The sequence below is a fragment of the Talpa occidentalis genome, unplaced genomic scaffold (genome assembly GCF_014898055.3).
Source record: "Talpa occidentalis isolate TD23 unplaced genomic scaffold, MPIMG_talOcc4v2.1 talOcc4.5, whole genome shotgun sequence".
NCBI lineage: Eukaryota > Metazoa > Chordata > Mammalia > Eulipotyphla > Talpidae > Talpa > Talpa occidentalis.
In genome coordinates this window covers 40,938,413-40,956,067 of record NW_023604861.1, presented here as the reverse complement: position 1 = coordinate 40,956,067, position 17,655 = coordinate 40,938,413, and the positions used below count along the sequence as shown (strand labels likewise).

Below are 17,655 nucleotides of genomic sequence, written 5' to 3'. Positions count from 1 at the left end.
GGAAAAATAATGATTTGTTAATATGCAATTATTACAGTTTGTATTCTCTTCATTTCTTTATCAAGAGTCTGCCTGTGTTGAACTAGACATCTAATTCTGAAAACTATATTACGTAAAGTTAAAATTACCAATAGGCCTCCCCATCCAATCTTAAATAATCCTTCTGGGAACAACCTCCATCTTGCTACAAAGAAATTTTTTACATCATCAGCATGTCTCAGTAATGATGGAAGAATGCATGACATGAATTTCCCATCAATCTCAAATCCCAATTTCATCCATTTTCCATTACAGTTAGAGTTAAAGGAATAAAAGGAATTTAGAATGTGCAGCAGGTTTTAACAGCATACTTTTATTGCAAAAAAAAAAGTGAATATGCAACAGTTAAAACAGAAAAAAATGCAGTTTGAGGACTCAGAAGTTACTATTACTTCTATCAGTGCATTTCCTTCCACTTGCTTTTTCAACAAATGTATGTAATAAACAAATGTGTTTAATTCTAAAACTTTGGTGTCATTCCAAATAGATAGTTGTATCACTTTTTCTTTCCAACAAGAGAAAAAGTTTTCTCCTGTCAGTAAATATTCTTTGGATGCTTTGGATATATTTTAAATCTTTGCTAGTGAGATGGGTGAAAAGTATCTTGCCTTTATTTGAACATTTTCAGATCTTAACTAACCACCTCTTTTTCTTCTTTTGTGAATTCCTCTGGTTTTCTATTGAAGCATTCCCCATTTTTTCTTTTTGACTTAAGACTCTTTGTATATTAGGAATTTTACCCCTTGGTTTGTCATGTTGTGGTGTAAACACTTTCAGTAGTTACAGTTTGAATTTAATTTTGATCACACTATTTTTATAGAATTGTCAGTAAATATGAAAATTAATCGTTATATATTTTCTTTCAAAAGTTTAGTCTTGAGAATATACTGTTAGGACTTTATTGGTACTGTAAGATACCTGCTGATAATTATTTTCTCCTGCCGATAATTATTTTTTAGTTACATAATTAATTTTACTCATGAGATATTCCAAATATACATTAAAATGCACTCATCCAAGCATCAGCCAGACTCTTCCTCCCCACTCAGGAAGCTGGGAAAGCTTAGTCAAGATTGTGATGAATCGGCCACACATTTCTTTCTTCTGTACTTTCTGCATAATGTCCTTCCCCGAGGAAGTGAGCGCTGAAGAGCCTCATTCGAATTACAGTGCCAGGCTGAGACCAAGGAAGAAATTGATTCTCATTTCAAGTACATTCTCCTGACTCACAAAGATCACCCAGCAATGATTGTTCTTTGAACATTCACATGTACGAGGAGGAGACTGTCTCACCCAGCCATATTTAAAACTGTCCTTTTAATGACTTCAGAAGACTGTGTGCACTGTTGGAAACTCTGCCTCCTGACAGATTTATTTTCCTCCCAAATGCCTTTGCTCAGAACACACAGTCACTCTTTGCCTTGAAAAGCCACATGGCCTAGTAATGGAAAAGCCTTGGCCAAGAGCCTGATGGTGCTGTGTTGACATGATCTTACCAGCCTTGTGAGCTGTGGCAAATGATTTACCATCTCTGGCTGTCAGTTTCCACATCTGGAAAATGGGAATTCTATTTTCTTCTCCTTGGGATGGTTGTGGGAATTGCTAAGATAATATATGTGATGTCCTATATGTACCGCATTTTATGCAGAAAGCACTCAATCATTGGTGGTATTGTATTAGGATGACTATTATATGAAAGACTGGTTTTATCCAGTTCTCTTCCTCAGAAGATTTTGCAGCATCATCAGAGGAAGTGCTCCCATGCTCCTATCTCTGATTCCTGCTGTGCTTAGAGGTGCTGTGGTCATCCATTCTCCACAACTGCTGTTGTAGCAGCAAAGCTATGTCAGTAATAGCTGATGCTTATATGTGTCTGTGTCAGGCACCCTGCAAAGCATCTTAGTTATTATCTCATTAAATCCTCATCCAATTAAATAGGCACTATTATCACCTTAGAGTTAGAAAGACACACACCAAGGAACAGAGAGGCTAGGAAATCTGCCTTGAGTCACAGAGCAAGTCAGTTGCATGGCCGGAATGTAAACAAGGAGATCTGGTTCCCTTGTCGCTCAGTCTCCTGCATACTGCAGTGCTGCCTCCCTGGGGTGGCAGTCTGCACATTCTGGGACATTTAACTCAGAAAGGGGTAAAAACACCCCTTGAAAAAGAGAAGACGGTGCTCAGAGATGAGTGTCATTAACCCACAAGTGGTGTCTGGAAGGAGCAAAGCCACTGTCAAATAAAATCCATACATTCTGCTAACAACAAACTGGCTTGTATTTCTTCCAATAAAGAATCTCCACAGTGCCAAGAGATTTCCTGTTGATGATAATGGTGTCATTTCTTGTTTTGCCAAGAACCCTTTTTTGTAATTGCAACCCTATAAACAGCAGCAGCAGGAGGCCACTAGGGAAGCCTTTGTTGAGAGTACCATAGAGTCTGTCGCCTTTGTGTAAATAAATAGATGTTATTTGTTAAGCATGTAGAATTTATTTAAAATACTAATTCTAAGTGAAGCAATAGAAAGATGTATGGGTTTCCCATGGGTCACAAACCTAAAATAATAATATTACAATATTAGCAATATCTAAACCAGCTTTGTCTTAATATTCATTTTAGCACCCCAGATAACTATGTTTCTCTAGATTCTATTTTAATCTGAAATACAAACAGCTTAGGCTTTGCTTGCCTTGAATCATTATTACAGTGAGGTTGAACCATCTGTGTTTTTCTTATTCTGCTCATAGCTCCAAGGAGAAGTCTTCAAATTTAACAAGTTGGGAGAAGAATTTCTGTGGAGTAAATTCAGATATACAGTGAAATCTAAAACCTTGGAAGATTTTATGTTACTTGGGAAACTTTTTCTCTCTTGGATTGAGCTGAAAGTGAGAATTAATCCCACCCCACCAAATCATCCACAATTTTCAAAACCTTTTGCAATCTGGACCCATGTGTCATGACAAATTTGGCTCAGTTCATCTATAATCCCCAATATGCTTGTTGTTGACATCTAGTATTATAGACTTGGGATAATAGCAGATTGTGTTATTTTAAATTGGAAACTACGAAGTATCTCTTGTTGGGAGACTCAAAAGCATTATCTACACACATCTAACATTTTTATGTTGCTATCAGGAAGAAGCCTATAAGGCATTCCTTCATTCAGATCAAGATTTTGGCTAGATTCAACTTGGTTCACTGAATGGTGCTTACAGATGACCTAAAGAATGTCTTGTAGATTTAATGAATATAAATGACATGCAGTAAATGATACATATTTAAAGGTTGACATGTGTAAACTTTAGAAATTCTTTTTTTTTTTCCAGCGATATTGCTTTTCATTGAGTTAACAGTGATATACAGAACCACATGTGATTCAAAGGTATAGGTTCACACTCCCCATATTCATGCACCACACCACACTCACCCCAAACACCCCACAGTCCTGTACCATGGTCCACCAGGCCCACGACCCCACTCACCACCCTACCCTCCCATTCTGATAACCTCATTTCTTCAGTGAGATATCTAGGGTTTGTTTGGGTTTGGTTTTTGTCTATTTCTTTGTTTTGTTTTTCTATATTCCACCTGTGAGTGAAATCCATCCAGTATTTGTCTTTCTCCCCATGACATATTGCACTTAAATATAATCCCCTCCTTAGCAGCCATGTTGTTGTAAATGACATCTTTTTTTTTTAATCACTGATCAGCATTCCATTGTGTATATATATCACATCATCTTACTTACCTGTCATTGGGTGCTTAGATTGTTTTCATGACTTAGCTTTTTAAATAGTGCTTCAAGGAACATAGGGGTGCATATCCCTTTAAATGAGTACTTTTTCATTCTCTGGGTAGATACCTAAGAGCGGAATTATTAGATCATATGATAGTTCTATATTTAATGTTAAGAAACATCCACATGGGTTTTTCCCTAGTTCTAGACTCCGTAGTTCTACATTTACATAGTTCTACATTTGTACCATCAGTGTATGAGTGTCCCTTTTTCTCCACACCGTTGCCAATACTTGTTTTTTCTTGTCTTTTTTGTATAGGCCATTCTCACAGGTGTGAGATGGTATCTCAATGTGGTTTTGATTTGCATTTCTCTGATGATGAGCATTTCTTCATGTCAGTGTTGGCCATTTGTTTATCTTCTTTGGAAAAGTATCTGTTTAGGTCTTCTGCACATGCTTTAATTGGGTTTTTGTTTTCTCTTTGATGAGTTGTATGAGTTCTTTGTCGCTCTTGGATATAAGCCCCTTGTCAAATGTATGATGTGAACATAATTTCTCCCATGAGATAGGGTATCTTTTTGCTTTAATGATGGTTTTTTTTCAATGTACATAAGCTTGGTTATTTTTACTTTCATTTCCCTTGCTGTTGGAGTCAAGTTCCCAAAGGCATCCCTGAAACCACCATGGTGGAGTGCTTTCCCTCTGTTTTTTTTTTTTTTCTCCTATATATTTTATAGTTTCTGGTCTCACATCCACCTCTTTAATACATTTTGAGTTATTTTTTGTGTGTGTATAGTATGAGGTAGTATTCTAGTTTCATTATTTTGCATGTGGCTATACAGTTTTCCCAATACCAGTTTTTAAGAGACTTTTCCTTTCTCCATTGTATACTCTTGGCTCGTTTGTGGTAGAATCAACTATCCATTTAAAAGTGGGTTAATTTCTCAGCTCTCAAGTCTATTACATTAGTCTATGTGTCTGTTTTCTGTTCTAATACCATATTCTTGTGATTACCATTGCTTTGTAGCATAGTTTGAAGTTTGGCACTGTGATACCTCCATTCTTCATTTTTGTCAGTTATGCTTTGACTATTTGGGTTCCTGTATGGTTCCAAATAAATTTCAGTACTATTCGCTCTATTTCTTTGAAGAAGTGAAACATTTGTTATATTTGCCACATGTTTCATTTTGATAAGGACAACGATAATACCCAAATATTCAGGTCTTGGGCACTGGACAAACAACAAATGCTGGCCTAAAACAGTGATGTGGCCATCCTGGTGTTTAGCAACTAAAGGTCAGTTCTGGTTAGTGACCAAGCCCCATAATCTTTCCAGTTCATGGTTTTGTCACTGACAGTCCTGTGAGACAATAAGAGATTTTCAATAAGACTAACCTGGGTTTCACTTCATCTCTACTCTTCTAGCTGACCATTTGACCTACATTTCTTCCATTCCTTAATTTCCCCTGCACTGTTGTAGTCAAGATTAAGTGGGATAAAGTATGTGAAGGTGCCAAATATCTTGCCTGGCAACTAGAATGCTTAGTAACAAGAACCCTTCCCATTCCCAAACCTTCCTCCATGATCCATTTGGATTCCCCCAGGCCACTTGCAGTGTTCTGGTAACAGCTGATTTATACTCAGAGGGCAATTCACCCAAGAAAAAGAAGGAGCTATACCTAGGAGCTCTGTCTGTAGGGAAAAAGATTAAAAAGAATTAGAACTGTGAAACGGGGGGAAGGGAAAAGTTGGGTAGTGGTCACCATTGCTAAAAGAACCTCCAGTCAGGCCAGTATGAAGTCATGGGACCCATGTTCATAGGAGGAGCCAGGCCAAGGCAGGTCACTAGACATGGAGGGGCAGGAGAAGGGGAGAGAAACCTGAATCCTGTCTAAAAGGGTATCTGGCTAGTGTCTGTCCACCTGCATCCTCCTGACTCATGACCCTCTGCTTCTCAAAGTGGTGACAGTTCAGAGGCTTCTCGGCTCTGTCCCTTGACAAACGGTGGCAAAGCGGGCCATGTGAGGGACACTTAGTATGACTGTTTTCCTTGGGGATTGGAATTTACCTGTCACCCATATGAATTTCTTTTCATTATCCAAGAAATCCAAAATGTCTATCTTCCTCTGGAAGCCTGAAGCCCAAACACTGGTCCTCAGCCTTTTTGCTATCCCCGGCACCTAAATGCACAATAAGCACAAGTGCTGGCAGATGACAGCATTTAATGAGGACATTATAGAGTTCTTTGTTGAAGACATCAATTAAAGATGTTGAGTAGAAAAGATCCCAAGACACACACTTGATACATCCTCTCAGTTTATTCTATTTCACTTTAGCTCAAATGTAGGTTGGCAAATATTTTACACTGATAGGATTCACTTCCCTTCACTGTGCCATCACTCTGTGATAGAATTAAGTTCAATGCCTGAGGTGAAGTTTTCAAATACTTTTGACTGATTTTCCAAGTATTTGGGGAAACAAAGCAGTCATCTGTTTTTGTTACAGAAAAAATTGATGTTAAGGGTATGGGTGCTAATATTTCTCTTGTGGATTTTCTAGCAAATGTAAATTTTTAGTTCACTTGCAACAAGCACATATAGATTGGCTCGCCCTGGTCTTGAGTCTCTGACAAATCTATGTTCTGTGACCACAGTCCTCTATACTGGGGGCACTTTTGATGTAAACTCAGCCTGAAGGAAGCCTGCTAGTCCATAATATCCACAGTATGAAGAAGAGAGAAAGGTATTTTTCAACAGAGACAAAGAAAGATAAATAAAACACCTGACAGTCCTCTGCCCTCAGAAAGTCATTTGGTAAATGCAATAAAAATAACTGCTATTGAAAGTGTGACTCCCGCCCCATGGGGCAACCGCTCTCCGACTGGAGTTTTTATTTACAAAGTACTCTGTGCTTGTGTTTGGGGAAATGGCGGTTCAGTTAGATGAGGCCTGTCAATGAGGAGCACCGCTTGTAATTCAGAGTGTTGTCAGGCTCTTTGCTGGACGACAGCCTGAGTTCTGTGTGTGCCGCCCTAATTCTGCCTCTGCTGCCTACTGCAGCTCTCTGCCTATGTGTCTGTCCCTTTACTGAGCACATCAGGCCAGGAATCTGACTTTTCTCTGTGTCCCCAACATCTAGCAACCTTGTAGGTGATGAATACGTTTTGGATGAACACGTATCTCAGAGGGACCTAGGGTAATATGCCACTCGGCTCCTCAGGATCTCCAGCTATGAAACCTAGTGGCTGACCTTGATCTGGAGAATGGCGATGTTCTGCTGAGACCATAATTAGAGTGAGAATGAAGTCACACCACGCAGGCACACAGGCATACACGCGCACACGTTTTTCCACCCCCTCCTCTTACTGTTCCACCTCCTTTTACTCCTCTTACTGTTCCACCTCCTCCTCTTACTGTTCCTCCGCCTCTCCCTCTCTTCCCCTTTATTTCTCATCATGCTTCTTTGTAATCTTCAAAGTCCAACACTGCACAGAATAATATACTGAATTCTCTTTCCACACAACATAAGCCCTTAGTACCATTGTGAAGCCCCAGAGGACTTTGAAATACAGAATCCTAACTGTAATTTACATTTGTGTATTGATTGCTTGTTTGTGAATTGCTGGAACATAAATACCCAACACATCATTTGTCATCCATAATAGCAATATGAAATCGGTAGGGCACTCTTCACATCTCAGATGAGGAAGCTGAGGTAGACAGGTGACTAAATCCCAAATATCATGCATCCCCACTGTTTCTTTTTGCTGTGTATGTCCCCAGAGACATATAAGACTTTCATTATATCCAGAGAAGCGTAGACCACCTTCAACTTCATCTCCAATGCCAGGGATGCTGTGGGCAAATGTCTTTAATCTCCCAAACCTCATTTCCTCATTCATCTGTAAAGGGGGAAAAAAAAACACTTAGAGCTGTAATGCGGACTAACTTATTAAGTAAATGATTAATAAAGGATTTTGAAAATAAACTGTTGCTTAAAAGCTTCGTAACTCTTTAAACCTAGATGTTCCTGGAAATGAGAAAGAGATTTAGGTCCTGAATAAAGAACAAATACATTTTTTGAATTTCCAATCAGCCGAAAAAGAATTAATTTCAAATGAAAACCTGGGTGATAATCTCTACTTTTAATCTTGAGCTCTCCAAGAAAAAAATCTTAGGCATATTTTTTAATGTAGAAAATAAGTTCTCTGAGTTTTTGATACTGAGGGATTGACACTGTGCAGGAAGATACCATGAAAACAAATTTTAGAGTGAATGTCTGGAGAGGTGCTTAATAGCACAGGCATATTCATTTAAATTAATAAAATAGGTTTATATAAGGAAAAATCAAGTTTAAGGGGGAAACAGTGATGTCAAATGAGAAGAAGCCCAATGATGTGTTTGGGTGTAACACCTAATCTCCCTGGCAAGAAAAATAGAGAGGAAACAGCTCTGAATTCTGTAGTTCTCGTTTCCAGGCTCAGGAAAACAGCTCAGGTCCTTGGGAGCAGAGAGGAGGTTTTTACCTAATACTAAACTGTTTGGGAATCTCTCCTGTGGGGAAAATCCACAGCACTGCCTCCTCAGTTATTTTCCTATAACCCTCCTGATGTTCACCTATTAAGAATGACTTCTTGAATTAGAATAGATAATAAAACCTTAACTTAGAAAGCAACAAAGAACTGAGATACACATTTTTTAAAAAGAGGGCCACCACAGCAGTACTGTGTCATGTATACTGCATGGGGATTCGGTATAAAACATGCACAGGGATTCAGTATAAAAATATACATAATATTCATCAAGGAAGCAAAGCTAACATGTATCATGTGCTTCCTGCATACCAGAACCTCTTTTGATGAACCCTTTATGTTTTTAAATCATTCAGTGCTCACAGCAACCTTATGAAAGTAAATATTGTTTTCAGTCCTCTTTTTGCAGACCAAGTAAGTACTGAGGTGTAAAGAGACTAGTCAGTTAGGCAGAAGGGCGAGCCGCCCTTGAACCTAGGACTCAGATTCTCTGTCCATTTGTCCTTGCTGGCTTGCCCTTTGATTTCTTGTTTTCTTTTCCATCTTCAATTTTACTTCTACTCCTTACTTCTTCATTCTTGCCCGTAATCTACATTCCCTTTATTTCCTCCATCTTTATCATTTTCTTAACTGACCATAATATAAAATGGAAGAGGTGTTTATTGAATATGGTTTATACTTTCTACTTAAAGTTGTGACAGTAAACGAGTCAGGATTTTATTTTTATGTCTCTTGTAAGCTTATAAGTTTGTTTTGGCTAAGGAGCATTTTACTTATGCCACAGTTAGCTTATAGCATTCCCCTGTGGCATGAGAGTAACTTGTAATAAAAAGCTACCCATTTCTGTCCGGAAATTTCTAAGTGCTCCCAAGTTGATTGACTTTGCATGGGTTTAAATGATACTGTGCTTAGCCTCCTGCCTCTCCATCTCATTCCTTAAGAACACAGGTCAGCCAAGAGCTGAATGGAGAGCAACAGAGAGCCTGTTGTACAAATAAGGTACTAGCAAGTGCTCAAAGACCGGTTCTGGTCGTGCATTCTGTGATCTTGAGCATATGCTCATTCCTTGTGCCTATTAGTCTCATTATCTATGACATGTAAATAACAGCTCTCATCATATTCAAATGATATTAAGAGGAACAACTAGTAAAAATCCCCCAGGTTCTCATTGTTCAGTTAGTAAGGTCGATATAAAGAAGGCCAGATATCATTTGCTCAAAATCTCATATGAATTTTGACAGTGGTATTGTGACTCAAACAGCCAAATGTTATGTTATCTTGTCCCTGTAGTCTGAGCTCTACAAATTCTGTGAATTTTATAATTTCTTTCATTCACTGAACCAACGTTTCTTGAAGGGTGGAGCCGTGTGCCATGGACTGTGTTGGACTCAGGACAGAAGGTGATGATGAGGCAGCCTGCGTCCTTGTCCACACAGTCCAGTAGAAAATGAAATTAATATGAGATCCAGCTCTGCCTTAAAAACAACACAAAATTTTGAAGTTTCCTTTAGGAGCTCTCATAACATGTTTACTTTTAAAATAGACTCTATTTTCTCTGCAAGTCCACAGCTACATGCTGATCTTATTTAAAGAAACCAAGTTGGTATTGCTTCAACACCTTCAAACAGTCAGTTTCAATTGAAACCTACATAAATTGTTTAAAATAATATTATGTGAATGTTTTCTTTGAAGCTAAATATTAAATAAGTTTTCTTTTGTTCTTGTTTAAATTTATGAGATGTTGCCTACCTCCCAGATGCCTTTGTAAACTGAAACCAAGATTTATAAATGAAATCAAAAGGTTAGCCCCGCTTACTGCCTGGGAAAGATGCAGGTTTCAAAAGGAAGATTCCTATGAAGACATTAACATGCTGTGAAATGCCCCCTCTGCTGTCATGACCACTGAGTACACTGCCTTGGTATCAATATAAAGCCAGGCTATTGCCCAGACTTCAAAGAGGGGGAATAGTTCTACAGAGCAGGGACACATTGAATGTCAGGAAGAAATGTCTTGGTATAAATGATGCAGTCTTTCAACATATATTTGGGGTGTGCCCACAAGTTAAAAAGACAGCTATATGAACAAATAGATAGGTAAAAATTAAAAAGCACTTGACCAAGTATTCAAAAATATTTCTCAAGATTCAAAAGCTTTTCTCCTCTACTTTCTGCCCCCAAATTATGAGCCTGTCAGTTCGGACAAAGCAGAGAACACCAAGAGCCTATTCAGTCCTTTTTTTCTCTATCATTATGTAACAGTCCTGCTGTACAGAGTCACATAACATTGTACAGAGAGAAAATTAATCATGACCTAATGAGATAGGGATGTGAAAAGAAGTTCGAAAGAAGTAATTTAGAGGCCCCAATTAGGGCCTATTCTCGTGGGTTTCCTGTGGGCTTCACTGACGATCCGAGGTCCAGGCATGTGAGAAGGGCAGGGGGGAAGGAAGGGGTGTGAAGAGCAGCAGAGGAGGAAAGAAGACAGAGAAGCTACGCTTCGAAGCATGCAAAGAGGCTTTTGCGATCCTGTAGATGAGAGCTGATGACCGGCTAAACATCAATGGGAAGGAAAAAAGATGATGACATACCTATTTTTCAAAGGTAGGTTGATGACTGGATATGGTTGTCTACAGAAGTCCTAAACTAGGAAGCAACAGTGCTATATGAGAACAAATAGGCAAGCCCTAAAGTAACTTAATGCTTAAGGGGGTTTAGTAGGGATGGAGTGGGATGGATGCCCTGCTTACTGTAAACTGTTTGCCATGAAGTCAGTTCAGACTAGACTTGCAAATAAGAGGTTGCCAATAGGCCACAAAGCAAGAATATAACTTAGCATGAGCTTCTAAGTAGATTTATCTGAAAGGTAATACTAAACTGTGACTGAGTCTGACCTGTAACGAGAAATTTGCTGGTGAATTCCAAGGAGCAGGAATTTTAAGAAAGAGTTGTCTTGCTATGGTATAGCTCTCAAGACTCTGAAAGGGAAAATTCCAGACCGGAGAAGAACCTAGGAAGACAGGTTTTGGAAAACCCGATAGAAAATGCAAAATCTTTTATTTAATTTGAAAATGTTATCTGCAAAGTTGTATAATGACATCCTGTAGAGACAAGGTATTCAAGTGTTTCAGCTGAATGAGATCATTTGACTTGTGTCAATCCTGTGACAGGACTGCCAGAAAGACTAGTGCGATGAGCTGATATGATGCTTTCAGCCGAGGCCTGGCACAGAGCCAGCATCCGGACATGACCATTGCTTTTAATTATAGTGGACCAAGTCAGTAAAAAAAAAAAAAAATAGGAGTTCAGAATTTGGAAAGGTAATGGACTATGGAGGAAGACTATGGGTGCTTCGGTAATAGGTGTGATGTGCTAACTTACATCTGAAGAGGTATGAACCTGTACCACTTGTCATATACAGTGTTGTAAGCCAATGTTACCTCTTTTTAAAAATAACACAATTATAAAAATAAAGAAGAGAGGTTAACAGTGCTCTAAATCAAATTTGTCAGCTTTATTTGGGTCTTTTTCTTGGGATAACCCCAGACCTCAGTACAGATGGGTGTTAGACAGGGACTAAGGGAAGGCGGGTGCTGAGCTGGGTAAGAGATGACTCGTATTTCTGAGAACTTTCTGCATGGATTTGACAAGTAAAGAGACTTGGAAGTGTTGCAGTAGCCCCAGAGTGTAGACTCAGGACAATGACTTAGCTGTAGCCTGTCAGGTTCTGAGGCAACATAAAAGGGATACATTTTCCATTGTGAAAACCATTAGGAAATGAAACGTGCTACCTTGGGAGCTATCAAATGTGTAGTCACTAGACATCTGCTAAGGAAGGCAGGGAGGGGAGATGTTGGAGAACTCAAATGTGCTCTGGTGAAGCAGCAAGGCCCTGGCTCCACTCTTAACTGGTTGTATCGCTTTTAGCAGGTCACTTAACCCCTCATGGCCTCAGTTTTGTCATCTCTGAATCCAAAAGGTAGGACTGGGAAATTCCTACACTACTTTCAGCTTTGAAATTTCGTGATCTTTGGTATGGGCCCACGTCCTTTGCTTCCTTGTCAAAGTGAACCCCTCCGCCCCTGGCCAGCATGTGCTGGCTCCATCTCTAGGCCTCAGCTTTGAGGCTCATCTGTGTCTGAAGAGTGTGGGTCAGCAGGCCCAGGAAGCACAGGGCAGCTTGCTCTGAATATGATGGCTTAGGCCTTGTGCAGAAACACTTTGACATCAAATTCAAATTGCCCAGCCCCTGGTGTGAATTTCACAGAACCTTTGATGGGCTTTTGCTTTCTGTTTGCTTAAAACATATTTGTTTTCAAGAACATGCTCCATGCACAGGTTGCTAGAAAGATCTAACAGACATCTTTTAGCAGTTAGTTCTCTGTACCACTTTTGGTCAAAAGTTTTGAAATTCTCCTCACTCTGTGCTGTGTCATCTTTTCAAACATGGACACAAATCTCCTCGCTAGCTCAACGGTACTTAAAATAGCTGTGGACAGCAGCATTCCTTCATTCTGTGGGTACTACCTCCCAAGTCAAAGGAGACAGAGGGTTTTACTGATGGAATGAGGTCTTTGTTTATAAGGGTTGAACAGCAGGGTTCCAGGAGCTCACTTTGGATACACATCTTGAGTTGAAACAGAAACTATACTTCCTCCACCTTTGGATCTCTTTAGAAAGATTGCTAAAACATTCCATTTTACTTTCTTAAGATTCTGCTAGTGGACATTCACTTATCTTAAAAAGTACACTACTATGTTAATTTATAATCTGTGTGCTTGATTTGCTCTCAACAAATATGTAGCAATCTACATGTTTGTTTTTTTCACAAATGGAAAATCTAAGAGCAATTCTACCTCCAATGTTCACTGGATGTGAACATTTCTTATAAGAGGACAATTAGAAATTAGAGGGGAGGGATTGGGGTCAGAATTGGGGGGTTGCAATTGTATGGGGAATATAAAAATAAAATTTATTATAAAAAAAAAAAAGAAATGCCTTTGTATTTATAATCCGAAAGAGTACATTTGGAGGGTATTTTTTTACATGCCCAGTGCATATAGAGAAGTCATCCTTTTTAAAACCCTGGTCAGCCATCACCACCTCCAGGGTTCCTTCTAGCCCCAGCTTCTCCTAGGGCTACCATGACAAAGCACCACCAACTGGGGTATCTTACCACCAACAGTTGGTATCTTAAAATTGTAGGGTATCTTTTTGTTCCAGAGATTGGAAATCAAGGTGTTGACAGGGCCATGCTCCCTTAAGGAGTTAGGGAAGCCTCTGTTGCCTGACTTCCTCTTAGTTTCAGGTTTTCTTGGCAATTCTCAGTGCTCCTTGGGGTTTACAGCTGCATAACTACAGTTGCTGACGCCTTCTACATGTAGCTTCTTCTGTGTGTCTGTATATGTCTCTCTTCCTTTTGTAAGAACACCAGTCATGTGTTCATAGACTCACCCTAATCACTTAACTTGATTACATCAGCAAAGGCTCTATTTCTGAGTAAGATCACATTCATCAAGGGAGCTAAGATTTTAATCCCATGACACCCCCTGCCCCAAACTGGTTGAGATGCCCCGTTCTCTGTTTCCAATGCCCTTCTGAATTAAATGTCTCATAAAAGTTATCACACTGTACTGTCATTTTGTTCCTGCCAGTAGACTCACTTGCATAAAGTAAGGACTCAGAATATCTGAAGTTCCCAGCAAAGCATCTCCAGCTGGTAGACGCTCAAATGTTAGTGACATGGAAACACTTGATCATCATCAACATGCTCGGATGTATGTGGACAGTGTTAGTGACATGCTTTTGTAAGATCATGCAAATATTAATCATTAATGTTGTATATAACTGCTACCATTTATTGTGTGCTTACTATGTCCTGGACACTATGTTAAGCATTTTTTAATTCCATTTAATCTTCACAGGAATATTCAATATTAAATATGATCATCCCCATTTTATAGATAATTTGAATGAGGCCTAGATTAGTTAAATTTCCTGAGATCCCACTACCAGCACATGGGAGACCGAGGACCTGATCATAGGTCTGTGTGAGTGCAGACTTGCATTCCTAACACTTTGTTGTGTTTCTTTCACACCAATTGTCCTTTCTGATGCTCCCTTGAGTGGAGGGCTGTGTTTGGTACTTATGTTCCAGCTCACTGATGAATATGCTGCAACCCAGAGAGGTTAAAGAACCAGTTGGTCTTTGGCCACCCAGATCCTTTGACCTCAATGTCACCTTTTTAGAAATTGCCTTCTTTGTTGATCGCAAAATGATTTTTAGCAATATCTGAGAAAAGGAGGACATGGAATGGAAAAAGCATTACTTTAATAGTTTATGAATTTAACTGACAAAGAAGAGCTAGGTTTATCGATTGCAATGGAAAACTATTTTGAGAAATTATTCGCTCTGCCTTCAACTTGGTCAACAAAGCACCCTCGTGGTATGTTTACTTTGTTGGGTAATGATAGATCCTATTTTGACCCAGCAGTTCTTCTGGAGACAGGAGCTACTGTGTGTTCCTCAGAGTCCCTCCAGCCTGTGTCTCCTTCCCTATAGTCCCAGGTCCTGGTCCCCAAGCACTTGGCATGGCCTGGGACTTGAAATCCATCTAGCCCTCAGGTGGGAGGAAAGAGGAATTGGAGCTTACTTCTTGGATTCCACATCCAGCTACACTTGACCTGGTCAGGCTCTAAGCTTTCCCCAGGGCTGATAACTGGGGTGCCTGCCTCCTTCCCTGAAAATCAGGTCTTTGCTCTTGTGTCTGAACCTCCAGCCTGCATCCCAGCTCAGGTAATCTACCTGATTGCCTGCATTTCCACAGTGTTGTCGCCAAATCCTGGGTTCTTCTGGGCTGAGTCTACCGAAACAGGTTGATTCAGGCCCCGTGATCTGCAGATGGAGCCCCCTGGTACAGCCGCCTGGATGTGAGTCTTGTCTGCTGTGGGCGACTGCTGCTTAGGCCTGGACCTGTAATGCTCACATCTGTCCTGATCACCACTTCCTTCCTTTTACCATTATCTTGGGATCCTTTGTCCTGCCTTTGGGACTAGACATGTTCCTGGCACTGACAGCTCACCTCTGTCCTCTCAACCTCAGCCCAGCCTAGCACTCATACCACCCTTAACAGGTTGTCTTGTTATGTCCAGCCCCGACTGGAGACAGTCCTCCATTGCTTTTCTTTCAAATGGGGTCAAGTTCTCACCTGGAATGTGAGACTCTTTACTGAAGCGGATGCTAGAAGGGGCAGAAAAGGGGCAAATAATTGCTAGGGGCTGAAGACACAGAGGAGGAGTGATGGAAAGCAGAGGTACCAGGCCCGGCAGAGCGCAACGCAACCTTCAGTGGCCACTGTTCTTTGAGAATAAGGGCAAAGCTTGGTTGAATGGCAAGGCCCTTTCTGATCTGCTCTGAGTCCGCAGTACATTGTGACCACACAGTCACATGCTCACCGGCCAGTTATTGTGACCATACGGTCACATGCTCACCGGCCAGCAGCCCTGGATAGTATTCGGAATTCCTAGGTCTATCGGGTTCTCCCTGGCAGGTTCCTTTCTGGACAACACTTTTAGCCCTTTGAGGCTCAGTAAACATAGAAAGGAGAGGAGAGAGAGAGAGAATTGGCCATGCCTCTAATGTGAACACAGAACCCAGCCCTCCTCTAAGAAATGCCTGTCTAATTGACAAAGCACTGGGCCATAGTCCAGCCAACATTTGTTGGACTTGACCTTGTTGCCTGGCACTTGTAGCCAGCAACCCAGCAACATGGAGGGGAGCTGCGTCCCTGGAAACATTTGTTTAAGTACAGTTTCTACAAGAAAATTCTACCACATGCTTAACTGAAGTCTTTCTCTCTGCAATTTAAGCCATCTTCCACTTTTCCCTGCGTCAGCTTCTAACTCTTCTCTGAAGTTGGTAGTGGCAGGTTTTCTAAGCAAGAGGAGGATCTGAGTCTCAGAGCTTATCTCTTTCCCCACCTTTGCCTTCTTGAGCATGTGTCTTTCTCAGACTTTCAAATTTTGTGAATTTGCCTTAATGAGTTAGTACATAATAGGTTCCTGTGCTGTTTGAGAAAACAATTTCCATCTGTTCTTATATTTTTAAAAAGTAATGGATCCTAATTAAAAAAAAAAAGTCTAGGGCCTCCCTGGTGGTGCAGTGGTTGAGCACTGGGTTGTGAAGCTGCCCGCAGCCTCTGCAGCGCTGGTTCGATCCCCGGCTGCTTCCCGGCCACCGGAGGAGGGTTCCGCATGGCGCACAAAATTCTCCTGCCGCCTGCTGCTCCCCTCAGCAGTGTACTTTGGTCCTTCTGCCTGCTCTGCTCCCTGCTCTGGCTCTGGTGAATTCTGTCACCCTCCCGCGCTTCTGACTGTACCCCAGTGCTTGTATAAATAAATTAAATAAATAAAAATTTTAAAAAAAGTAATTCCCTCCCTACTTCCTCCTCTCAAATCCTGAATTTTAGATCTTTTGAGGTCCAGCAAAATTTAGTGTTCATTCCCTTCTGAGCGCTTTTCAAGCTATTGCTCTCACCATGCAGCTTTCATTAATCCTCATGGTCTTTTCATATTGATGCTCAGAAAAATCAGAGTTCTTGCTATATATTAAAATATTGCTCAAAACTATTGTCTTTTGCCCCCTCTTCTGAGGGTGTATTTATTTATTTGGTCTTCAAAATGAAAACAGACATCTCTTACAACTGAAAGGAGAGGCAAGCACGGGCCTCCTCATCCTGTTTGTGGGAAACAGCTGGTTAGTATAATTCACAGGCCTCTCATTTTGGGGCTTGCAGTCCTGAGCGGTTTCAGGCTGAAATCACAAGTTGGCAAACAATAGTGAGGGCCAGGCCAGGAAAGAAACAGACATATCTTATGCACAGAATGAGAGCAACCAAATAAGCATGCCAATATTCTCGCTGCCAGCATTTCTAGTTCTAATATATTTACCTTGGCAGCCAGTTTATTATTCCAGTGATGAGGATACTGAGAACTATTCTCCTTTACAGTTGGCATCTGACTTGGGAGGAAACATCTTGCTGTTTAAGGGCACCGTAATGTTCAGCGGTGACTTGTATTAGGTAAATGATCAACCTTGGACATTCTAGGTGGAAACTTTGAAATAGTCAAAAAAAGATGTTTATTATATATATATGGGTGTGTGTGTGTGTGTGTGTATTCTCATAATATATGACTTATATGTTTCTATATATTTAAAAACTTTTCTCCATGACCAACCATTACATCCTGTCCCTTTCTCCTCCCCACTGCCCACTTAACCTCAGAGCCCTCAGAGTATTTATTAACATTCGTTAGTTTTGGTCAGGACCAGATTGCTTCACTAATGAGTTA

The 17,655-nt window shown here is 40.4% G+C and overlaps 1 protein-coding gene across 17 annotated transcripts in view; it reads left to right on the top strand.

Annotated features, from left to right (window-relative positions):
* The window catches only part of ENOX1 (ecto-NOX disulfide-thiol exchanger 1), a 522,650-nt gene that overhangs the window by 369,300 nt on the left and 135,695 nt on the right, over positions 1–17,655 (top strand). Inside the window, exon 1 of one of the 17 annotated variants that reach the window (XM_037526967.2) lies at positions 10,694–10,908. The exons of the other annotated variants lie outside the window; for them this stretch is intronic. Within the exon in view, the coding sequence (XP_037382864.1) occupies positions 10,884–10,908 (25 nt within the window). The 5' untranslated portion in view covers positions 10,694–10,883. Of the gene's footprint in view, positions 1–10,693; positions 10,909–17,655 lie in introns of those variants that run through there. 17 annotated transcript variants of the gene reach the window in all.